Raw genomic sequence first — 12,445 nt, forward strand, 5'->3', positions numbered from 1 at the left:
ATAACAAAGTTGGAACCCTGGAGGTCTTCTAGTCCAACCCCCTGCTTAGACCAGAAACCCTGCACCACTTCAGACAAATGGTTATCCAATCTCTTCTTAAAAACTTCCAGTGTTGGAGCATTCACAACTTCTGGAGGCAAGTAGTTCCACTGATTAATTGTTCTCACTGTCAGGAAAGTTTGTCCTTAGTTCTAGGTTGCTTCTCTCCTTGATTAGTTTCCACCCCATAGCTGGAATTTTCCAAGAACACTTCTCCTATCAGGACAAATAATCTGAAATGATGACTTTTGAAAACAAGATAAGACATTGGAATTCTACCGAATCAGGAGGTGAGCACGAGATCCAATTCCCTTTGTATTTAGAAAAGTTGCGTTTTCCTGGAGAACAATCAAGCTAGAATTTGCCACCTTCATATTTGAGGAAAAGTGGTAACATTTAATAGACCTGTGGTGTTTGTTTTTTTCTTGTTACAGAGCAATATGTGCAGGCCAAATAAAAAGGGGCAGTTCAAGCATGATAGCCATAGAATATGTCAGAAACCTGCCTTATTGCAGAGAGAGATCACAATCTGTATTGAAAAAAAAATCTGGCTTCCCTTCCACCTTTCCATTATCACCTCAGCAAAGGACTGATAAAGAGAATTACTTTGGCCTTATCATCAAGGAGTTTTATTCCAGCAACAATGACAGCAAAAAAAATAAAGATGCATTTATCTCCAGAGCAGAAAGAATAAAAGTGTCACCAATTCTAAGTCAATCGGACATCTAAAATATAGTAATTTCCTTGGACGGAACAAAATGTACATTCACCTCTCCTCTGCACCCAGCGACACTTTCTGAACAGGTGATTCGAATCATGGACTAATTCTAGAAATTAGTTAAAAGAAACAACCATCACCATGGAAATGTTTAACAATGCACAGGTGCTGAACTGCAGACTTGCAAGAAAAGATGCATTCTAAGCATTCAAATAAATGTAGGGGAACGTTGGTATCTCATAAATATTTATATCCCACCTTCTTTCGATGGATGCTGAAGAAACAATCGTTGCAAACCCCGCTGAGATTGCCTTTGAAAACCTGCAAACATCTTAGAGTCTTATACCTTTTCTCAGCATCAACAAGGTGTGCTTTTCTCTGCTCCTGCTTGTAGCAGCCAGTGTTAAGCCAAAGGAAAGCATCACATGGTAATGTTGAACAATGTGTAATTTTTAGTACGAGTTTCAGTGTTTTAATAAAAATTTCTTAGTTGGAAAAGATGTGGCCAAACTTTTCCTGATTTAAAGTTGTAATCAAAATTGCAATTAGGGCTCTCTTCAAACCAGAGATGGTTGTTTATTTTTATTTTATTTTTTATTTTTATTTATTTATTTATAATCTTATGTCCCATTACCAACATCTATGATTTTCTCCACATCCTTTGGCCACATGATCGTCATTAAGTGCCTACTCTACGGGGTTCTTTTTCTACCTTCCCTTGTAGAGCAAGCAGCTTACTCTTTTGAAATCCTTCCTCTCCAATCTCCCTGCTCTGTAAAGGATGAGTGGAAGAGTCGGGCAAAGGAGATACTGCCTACAGAAATTGCTTTTTTCATCTTCTTCGCCTCCCATTTCCCAGAAAGAAGAAATCGGACAAACAAAATCAAAGGTGTGAAACTGAATTGTTTTGTTGCTTTCTCACCAAAAACCACGGTTGCAGTCCTATGATTTCCCACTTAGTGACTGCTTTGCTTAGCTTGTCCCAATTAGGCTCATTAAGTGAGGACAACCTGTAGTATTTGCAGTCAAGTCTCCCTTCAATCTAATCAAACTCCTGGTGACTACAGAGAAAAAAATAGTTTGACATTATCTTCTTAAAGGACATCTTTGCAATTTTCCAACAGTTCTGATATGTTTGGGGGGTGGTTTCCTCATCCAAATAATAACCAGGTCTCAACTGTACGTAGCTTCCGAAATTAACTATGGGTGAGTGGGGTATTGTCACCTACTGGTACACTGGTTACATTTCAGATTTATCCACAGAAAATAAAAAGTGAAGATTGCCAAAATACAAACAAAAGAACTGTATTACCCAGAGCTGATCATCCATTCCTGGTGGGTTCTTTTTAATGAAAGCACCATAATAAGTAGCGATATTTCGGTGATGGGAGTATTTCTTTAGCATGTTAATTTCTTGTTTAATCTCTTCTTCTTCATCCTGGAGAAAAAGGGGGGAATAAAACAGTGTCATCAATTGAACAACACCCTTATTATCACCAGACATTATTTCTCTTCATCAGCTGATGCAGACAAACAAAAACAATTCATTTGCTTTTATTTCTACCACTCTGCTTCCTTCTTTATATCTTTATTATGGAATAAATTTAGCTCCACTTGTAAATATTTTTCCATTTCCTTTACATTAGGTTGCTTGGTATTTTGGCTTCATGCAACGATGAAGTTAATTGGATTACGGTAGAGAGAAACAATCAGACACTTTACAATCACAAGCGCCCTTAAAAGATTTGGATGTAGCCTCTTGAGACCCCCAGAAATAGTTATGAAACAGTAAATCTGTGAAATATGCAGACTGTCTTACAACAATCTATTTCAAACTAACTTTTACAATCCAAATTTGTAAAGTCAACTGTAGTTTGCACTAAAGGCATATGGTTCTGCTTCCTATTCAAACTAATATTCTACTCAGTTCCAACTGGAATTTAAATGGGGCCTGGAATTTATGAGCCAGAAAGTAGGAAAGGCTCTTTTCACACATGTGCAAAACCAAAACATAGAAGATGGTGGATTGAAGATGAACTAATGGCAGAAGGATCTGAAAGAAAGGAATAAGGCTAGAGGGGCTTAGAGTTGCTTGGTTGGTGGAATGTGAATAAAGAAAATAAGTAGCAAACACACATGTTTTTCGCCCTTTTATATCTTCAGGAAGGCCAGGGAATTTGTGTGCATATCATCTTTTAGAAGATTTGAAACCCTTCATTACTTGCACAGTAGCCAAATGATGTGTCTCCACAATGAAAATAAGGCATAGCTGGTTCCAAGAATAACTACTTAGATTCTAGGCAGATTCTGACATTGTATTACTGTATTTGTATTACTTTCTTTTGAAAGATATGCATTTTTATTTTTAGTATAGTAGCTTATGTTATACTTTTAATAGAGACTCTGCTATATTGGTATTTTATCCCATCCATTTGGTTTACTTTTGTGTTGCATATTTTATAAAACTTGGTGGTTATTGACCTAATATATCACTCTTCTTTCATGCAAAAATCAGCACGCAGTGTATGTGTACATTTATGTACACATTCAAACACACATCTCACATACGGAGTTCTATTCCTTGCATCTGATGAAATAAAGCAAAAATCACAATCATTTTCATTCAAACAACACATACATAGATATATGCATGCATGACTCTGTAGACAAGTTCCTACAGTTTTCTTGGCAAGATTTTCAATAGGGCTTTACTATTGCCTGTTTCCTAGTGCTAAGAGAGAGTGACTGGTCTAGGATCATCCGGTTGGCTTCATGTTTAAGGCAGGATTAGAACTCATGGTTTCCTGGTTTCCTTACTCCTTTAACTACTACATCAAACTGGCTCTCATGAGCCGCGGTGGCGCAGTGGTTAGAATGCAGTACTGCAGGCTACTTCTGCTGACTGCCAGCTGCTGGCAGTTTGGCAGTTTGATTCTCTCTGGCTCAAAGTTGATTCAGCCTTCCATCCTTCCAAGGTCGGTAAAATGAGGAGCCAGGTTGTTTGGGGCCATAGGCTGACTCTGTAAACCACTTAGAGAGGGCTGTAAAGCACTGTGAAGTAGTATATAAGTCTAAATGCTATTGCTATTGCTGTTATAAAAACGTACACAGAATTTTTTTTACCATAGAAACACCAACACAGTCAACTGTTATCTTATAATATGAAAAAGGATTGTTTGCTTAAAGATAGGTATAAGTAAGCTTTTGGGTGGGTCACACATAATGGAGGGGAGAAGCAGGGTTAAACTTAATAAATATAAGACTATATGAGGATGGAGGAAATAATTTTGGAGGTTTTCTTGTTAATTGAATATGCTAATTTTAAAGATCACATTGTAGTGTGTTCATACATTGTCCACTCCCAGATTCCAAATAGCAATATTTTGCTAACAATTTTCAGCTATCGTTGTCAGAGGAAATTCTAAGACTCTGGGACTAAAAACCTCTAGGATTAGAGATCTCTTATCCTTTTTTAAAAAAAACCTATTACAGGTAGGGACAAAACTGTTGTCATTTTTTATACAGCCCTCCTAGGAGAATTGCAAAACATATGTGGAGGATGGAAAGAGAGGTGTGTTTGTGTATGAATGAATAGGATGAGAGCTTAAGTATTAGTGAATGAATGAGTGGGGGAAAGCCATGTGTAAGAGAAAGAATGAAAGAAGTAAGAAATTGTTGTGATTCATGAGAGAGGGAGCACAAACTCATTTAATTTGTCTTTTTAAAGCAAATTCTTTCTGAAGACAATCTCACACTATATTTCTAGGCAAGACATACAGCCATAAATCTTAAAAATAGCATGTGGTTTAGTGAATTAAAACTCTTATTAAGCAATTCCTAGAGTGCTTACATTTCCAGAAAAACATTAAGTTATTTTATACTTTTCCTTCTGGGTTTCTGTAGCAAGCAAATTGTTTATTTTCCCCATAAAAAGACTAGCAAGCCGAATACCTAGAAAATCTCTGTTCCTTTTATCAATTGGGTGTCCCAGTATTTTTTCAGTGTTTAATTAAAAATCTAAGTAAATGGTCCTTTCTGCAGAATACAGGTTGCAACCAAACAGAATATGCATAACGTCTTCAACAGCTGGTACACCACAGATCTCCAGAAGAAACTGTCTTACTTCTTGCAGAGAATTAGCTATTTTTATATCAACATTCATTTCAAAGAGGACATTTCTATGGCCATTTTATAGTTGCCAACAGAAAGGGGGAGGGGGGAAAAGGGGTTTGAAAGGACAGTGTGGGAGCTTGGAAATCAAAAGTACATTCCATACATAATTTTTCAGAGATTATAACTAGGTGACTAAAGTTTCTGCCATGCAAAAATCTAACTGGAAAACATGAATGATGATTCTTGGCTATGGATGTGTCTCATTGGAGAATATGAATTATGATGCACCTGGAGGGGTGGGGGAAAACCAGGGTCAAGAATGACAGTGAATTATGTGTCTCAGAGTCGGCTACACCCAGGTAGTGCTGACATGTTAACTCCCAATAAATCCTGTTTAGTTTTGGAAGTTTGGCTTGAGACTCATGATTTAATTGGGGTAACTGCCGGAATCCTGACAATTATAGTATTTTAGTCAGATCAGTTGCAGCCAGCTGTTTGATTGGTAGGACCACTGTATTCTCTATTCAGGTGTTAAAAACATGCTGGCCCAGCTGGCTGTTTGACAAAACTGAATCTCAAAGGCTGGCAAAGGTAAAGGAAAGGCCCCATTGAATGATCAAGAGCTTGAAACTCCAGAGAAAAATAGAATCTGTGTAAGCAAGGAACGTATTGGACAATTTTCTTCGTTGATAAACATGGAGCTCAAGTGTAAGGCCTGAGTCAGCAACTGGCATTTACTCCTACCGAGACACACATCTCCCAAATTAATGGAAATGTCTATAACAAAAATATTTCACCGTTTCATTGTTAAAATATATTTACGGTTAGTGGCCTAAATCAAACATGTTCTCTCAATACCAGTGTTCTCACTTGTGTTCTTGTGATATTTCAAGAGTGCTAAAATTGATGCCAGGCTTGTAAGTTCTATTTTGTTTTCCTATTATCATTCAAGCTGCATAAAACAGAGTATTTTATAAAGTGTTCCTAAAGAGAAGATAATTTCAGAGAACATTTCATGAATGGAGTGTGATATCCACTTATTTTGAGTTTAGGTGTCTAAAGAGTAGGTGTGCATATCCCATTTTTCAATGTACAGTTATCTCTCCAGAAGTCTGCAGCCTCCCTGACTCATGTGTTAATTATATCCCAAGGACAGTCTTCATGCTGTGCTTCTTCAGTAGTGACACAACTATTGTTACTGAAGAGAGCTGTTCCTTTAAGGAACCTTTGGAGAATATTTTATAAGACAGGGGTCACCAACCTTTTAGACCTCAGGGACCACCAAACTCATAATTTTAAATCCCACGGACTGCTAATATGAATTTTGACTGATGGTGGCTTGCTGACATTGGTGGGAAAGTTGGTCCCACATTCCAGAGCTGCAGTAGTCACAGGACTGGCCCTTTGGTCATCCCGGAGCAGCTGTTCCAGTCCATGGCAAGCTGGTGCACTCGGGTGGAGGAGCAGCTGCTCCACGAGGACCGAAGGGCCAGTCTTGTGACTACTGCAGCTCTGGAATATGGAACCAACTGTCCCACTAATGCCAGCAAGCCACCCTGGGGCAGATTTCCCTCCCTTGCCGTTGGTCTTACCTTCCAGTTCCAGTTCGCATGGCTCTACTCAAGGTAAAGTTTGTGGAGGGGACGCAGCGGGTGGGCGGGCCATGTGGGCAGCACAGCCTTGTGTTCCCGCGTAGCCTGGATTAATTGCTTTGGGGGTGTGTACTTTGGGAGGGACATTTCTCTGCAAACCACCAAAATTTTCTCGCAGACCACCAGTGGTCCCCAGCCCATTGATTGGCGACCACTGCTCTAAGACATAAATATGCAATAACTGTCCATCCAACTCCTTTGTTCACAAGTAGTGTTTGGAATTTTGAAGGGCTATTTGAGATTAGCTATATGAAATTTAATGAAATGTAGTTTTCTTGAGAAATTTCAGCTGTGTTTATAGTACTTTTTTTTTTTGCATCCTACACCACAAAGAGTTGCCAAAACAGTGCATGGAGAATCAATCTTCAGTTTTCCAGAGAATGAAGCAAATAAATGATTAAAATAGTAATTACTGTTATATCTTTTGCCTCTCCTTGCTCATCAAAGCACATAAGCAATACATTTTATACGTTGAACAGCAAGAAAAAATATTTTTTAAAACAATCACCAAACCACATAGCTGTCCTTTGTTAATGTGATTTTTTTCCCCTGAAGACACTAAATGTCTTGATGCTGGGCTTTCTATGAAATGATACAGTGATTATTCACAATTCTCCATGTGTATTATTGCAACTCGAGCCAATGGAAGCCAAATCAACATTTAAATAATTTCTGGATGCTTTCAAATTCTTGAGTGAATTGCCTTGCACTTTAATCATACACATTCATAATTTAGAAAGTGAGATAAGAATACATTACCCCAGTGACATCCATGACTTTAATAGCTGCAAGTTGTCCGGTTTTAACATGACGGCCCTAGAACAAATCAAACAAATAAGTCAGTTAGATTTCACAGTTGCACATCAGGGCCAATAATTTATCAACAAAGCTTCAAAGTCATCAATTCTCATAAATTGGACAGGCCTTATCTCCAAATATAATTTATTCCTGCTTGATTGCTTCATCCCTTAAGGTAAGTAGTGCAAAGTTAGAAGTCAACAGCATCACTTCATTAACTTGATTATCTATGAAGACATATATTTAACAGGTTTTAGAGGCAGGCAAACATTTTGGCTCCCGGACACATTTCAAATGTTGAGGATGTGTAACAATCCTGATCATAAAAAGACTGCTGTAGGAAACTCACTTAGCAAAGAACTATTGTATAACAGAATAAATGTTATTATTTATAAATAAATAAACCAATCTTACATTCTTAAGTATCCCCTTTGTAGGAGTGGAAACAAACATAAAGGACCATTCATAATATTTAATTATCCAAAAAGGGTCACTATGTCAAAGCAGTAAACACATGAAATATGCAATTACATCCCATTCCAGTCAGCCAACCTGTGCAGATAGTCAAATGTTAGTTATTCATTCTGATGGAAGTAGTTTTAGCACCTACATTTTCCCCGCTAAACAATCAGGAAGACTAATGTGGGTGGTTTTGTCATTAATTTACTGGTCTATTGGCAGTGCATCAAAGCACTCATATGCCAATATGACAACCGTAACAGACTCCACAATGGCAATAGCAGCCATTTCTGGGTTTTGCCTTCCTGGAGATCGTAAGATACAGTCACAACCCATGTTCATAAGTGAGCACTGAAGGTCGCCAGAGAAGAAAATTATGAAGACAGTTTTATATGTAGTCTGCTAAGAGTGTACTTAAGTACATAGGCAGATGGTAGGAATGGAATTAGGACAAAAAGCATGTTGTAACAGATCTTCAATAACATCTAACCTGGGGCAAGAATCAACACTTTCACACACACACACACACACACACATATTGGATACCATACTTGTATAAATATCTCAGGGGCTGCCACAAAGAAGTGGGGGTCCACCTCTTCTCCAAAGCATCTGAAGGCAGGGCAAGAAGCAATGGATGGATACTAAGGAAGGAGAGAAGAACCTGGAACTTCCTAACAGTGAGGACAATTAACCAACAGAAGAGCTTGCCTTCAGAAGATGTAGGAGCTCCAACCCTGGAGGTTTATAAGAAGAGACTGGACAACCATTTGTCTGAAATGGTATAGTTTCTGCTTGAGCAAGGGGTTGGACTACAAGACCTCCAAGGTCCCTCCCAACTCTGTTTGGTTGTTATTCATATCATTAAATAAGCGCAGAAGTGCTACATCCGACCCACTGATTTCTCTAAAATATTTTCCCCCTTTCATATGTGATTTTTAAATCATATTCTCTGTAAGGCAGAAAAAGTAGGAGAAATTCTCTGCCAAACACTATGATTAATAGATTTTTGTCACATCAGGGCAAAGGAGACCTTCCATTGGAGAGAGGAAGTGGCAGATGGGGGTGAGGAATGAATTGGCCTTTTAGAAAAGAGCACAGGGTCATTTATTCATGTAATGTTTTGAACATTTTTGGATATTTCTTTCTTTCTTTCTTTTTTTTGGCCTTAGGCTCCATCTTTTATTAATTAGGACACATTTTCTACTCGATGGCAGTCTTTACCACTATCTGCTGAGTCCATCAAACATGCACCTGCACATCTACTGCTTTTTAAATAGATTTATTATATTATTGTGTACAGATAGTCCTCGACATACAACAGTTTATTCAGTGACTGTTCAAAGCTATAAACGGCACTGAAAAAGTGACTTATGCCCCTTTTCACACTTATGACCACTGCAAAATCCCCCACAATCATAATCCAAATTCAGATGCTTGGCAACTGACTCATATTTATGATGGTTGCAGGGTCATGTGATCATCTTTGGAGACCTTCTGACCAGCAAAGTTAATGGGGAAGCCAGATTTATTTAACAGTTATTAACTGAACAACTGCAGTGATTCACTTAACAACTGTGGCAAGAAAGGTCATAAGATGGGGCAAAGCTCACTCACTTAGCGACAGGAATTTTGGCTCCATTGTGGTTGTAAGTCGAGGTCTATCTGTATCATAGTCACAGTGGAATATCCCTTGCAACAATTTTTATTTCCAGTCACAGTATCCAAGCTTACCTAAACGTAAAGGTAATGGTTCCCCTTGCACATATGTGCTAGTCATTTCTGGCTCTAGTGGGCAGTGCTCATTTCCATTACAAAGCCGAAGAGCCAGCATTGTCTGAAGACGTCTCCATGGTCATGTGGCCAGCATGACTAAATGCTGAAGGCACACAGAACAGTATTACCTTCCCACCAAAGTGGTCCCTATTTTTCTACTTGCATTTTTACATACTTTCGAATTGCTAGGTTGGCAGAAGCTGGGACAAGTAACAAGAGCTCACCCTGTTACGCGGTGCTAGGGATTCGAACCACCAAACTGCCAACCTTTCTGATCGACAAGCTCAGCATCTTAGCCACTGAGCCATCACGTCCCTAAACTTACCTCAACATAGAATGAATCCAATGTTCATGAATAAAGATAACAGAAAAGAAGTATATTGGGTCTGCAATGTTGATTCATATCAATTCCCCCATCATCCCCAGCCAATATGAGGATAATGACAAATGTAATGATACCTAGAGATCCAAAATCAAAATTTGCTGATTTTGGAAATAAGCCACCCCAAACGGAAGGGAATTCATGTACTGTTAATACTGCAAGACTAATCAATACAAGTTTCCAACATTTGATATATCTACTCTTGATGCAATCAAGGGTTACTTGCTTGAGGTGGGTGGCTACAGAAATTGAACAAACAAATTTGAGGCACAGTAATTTTCCAGTCTTACTCAGAGTGTGCTGAAATCTAAACCTGAAACATCACATAAAATACCAGGTATTCTGTTACTGAACTATTGTTACTTCTTCTAACAAGAAGATTAGCTGTGTAGAAATAAATCTATGTGTAAAGAATAAGAAGAACTTTATTGGATGAGATAAACAAGGAACATCTGTCAAGTAGCCTATTTCCATCAAAGGCCGGAAATCCTATAAGCAAAGCTTAAAGGCAATAATACTGCTCTAATTAACCCTTGTTTATCAGACCCATCTTTCATGACCCTAGTTTGTATTAATAAAATGACACATAAGCTATTACACTCATAAGTAAAAATAATAATAATCCTGAACTGCAATTGAAAATTCCATGCCAAATTTTCCACCTAGGAAAGCCAAATTCTCATACTACCAAAGATACCATGAATTTGGAAGCTGGTCACAGAATTACGTCTCCTAATTGCACACAGTTTATTATTGCCGCTGTAGTATATTCCACAAAGAGCCAGTTTGGAATGGTTGTTAATGTACCAGGCTACAAACCATGAACTCTAGTCCTACTTTAAGCAGAAAACCAACTGGATAACCTTGGGCCAGTCACTCTGTCTCAGCCCTAGGAGAGGCAATGGCAAGGACATCCATAGCATGTAAAGCTCTAAAGGCAACTAAAGGCCCAATAATCTACATTTCCATTATGCAAAGAATACCTTTTATGGTAGTGATTCAGTTTGCAACTATAATAAGGTAAACAATGAAAGTCTAAAAGACTTCGAAAGAAAGGGATGAGAAAACAGATGACTAAAATATCTTGCTTTCAAATTTCTGTCATCCCTAAACAAATATCACATCAAAAATTGTGTTTAGGGCATCAATTTCTCAGAAATAAGCATTAGTAGCATTTTGTAATATACATAAATCAAGTGTGACTAGAGAAAGCACCAGGAACAACTTCCTTAATATATATATATATAAAAAATAGAGACTGCATTTGAATAAACAGTTCTTAACTGAAGAATTTATTTGTTGTGCTTCTTTCTCACCTGATATAAATTCAGTTGAGGTAAATACTATTGATCCAAACAAAGATATACTTCAGTTTTCCAATAGTAAATCTGATGGTTCATAACGACAATAATGATTCATTTCTTGTTTTATGACTGTTTCCAAGGCTTGGGAAATTCAGACACTCTGTATTAAATGGGAGAAACTAGGATGAGGCAAAAGCATAAGTCAGGGGTGTCAAACTTGCAGCTTTACATTGTCGTCACGTGATGTATAGTGATGTATAGTGACTTTTTCTCCCTTTTGCTAAACTGGGGTTGGGTGTGGTCAGCATGTGACGCACCTGGCCCATGGGCCACGAATTTGACACTTCTAGTATAAGTTATATGATTACAGGAAGTGAGGTTATAGAGGGCAGAAGAAATGACCATTAGAAAAAGCCCCTACCAAGACAATTATCAGATAAAAGTGGACTAAGGAGTCCAGGACAGGAATGTAACGAGTAAAGGTCTTGTTCCAACTTTACTCTAGTTTTCATGAAAACAAAGGGTGAGAGAGGGATGTACATTCAGACTTACAAGATTCCACTGCTTTAGGATAAATTATTACTGTTCTACACAACATTGGATTCCTACTCTTATGAACTTTGAAAATGATGGAGGAGGAGGAAGAAGAGGAAGAGGAGGAGGATCTTCCCACCAATGGGAAACTCTCTGCTCCACAGTTCCAAAGAAAGCCCAGATGTCCCTTGGTGGTGTGAGAACATAGGGAGTGATATCTATTTCCAATCTTTTACACCATGCCACAGTGGTGTGTCTGTCAAGCCCCATCCAGCTGGGCAAGTTGAAGAAATCAAAAAATAAATAGACTTCAATTCCCAATCAGGGGTAAAAAAGGAAACTGTTGAACACTGAAAGAAAATTTCCTCTACTATTGTAGTGTTTTTCAACCTTGGCAACTTTAATACAGGCTGGAGAATCCTGGGAGTTGAAGTCCACACAACTTAAAGTTGCCAAGTGGTTTATAAAGGGTTTGTTAAGGTAGAGTTCCTTTTAGTAATCTGAAATGCTTCTTCCCAGGTTCCTCCCCATCTGACCTGAGTTGCCATTTATAAGATAAACTAGCTGTGAACATGCCTCCTATCTCTTGAAGATTTCTTTCATTATATTTTCAGCCTTGCCACAATCTCTCACAGGATGCTCTTTGTGGACTACAGCTCTGCGTTTAACA

The 12,445-nt window shown here is 38.2% G+C and overlaps 1 protein-coding gene across 7 annotated transcripts in view; it reads right to left on the reverse strand.

The window, feature by feature from the left end:
* The window catches only part of TNIK (TRAF2 and NCK interacting kinase), a 341,628-nt gene that overhangs the window by 152,446 nt on the left and 176,737 nt on the right, over window positions 1-12,445 (reverse strand). For all 7 annotated transcript variants that reach the window (XM_087965315.1, XM_087965313.1, XM_087965318.1 and 4 more), the window contains exons 3-4: window positions 7,282-7,338; window positions 2,070-2,195 (exon numbers count right to left, since the gene is read on the reverse strand). In XM_087965315.1, the coding sequence (XP_087821441.1) occupies window positions 2,070-2,195; window positions 7,282-7,338 (183 nt within the window). The remainder of the gene's footprint in view (window positions 1-2,069; window positions 2,196-7,281; window positions 7,339-12,445) is intronic.

The sequence above is a fragment of the Notechis scutatus genome, chromosome 4 (assembly GCF_049901735.1).
Source record: "Notechis scutatus isolate UNSWTSFEM ecotype Mainland chromosome 4, rNotScu1.2, whole genome shotgun sequence".
NCBI classification, from domain to species: Eukaryota; Metazoa; Chordata; class Lepidosauria; order Squamata; family Elapidae; genus Notechis; species Notechis scutatus.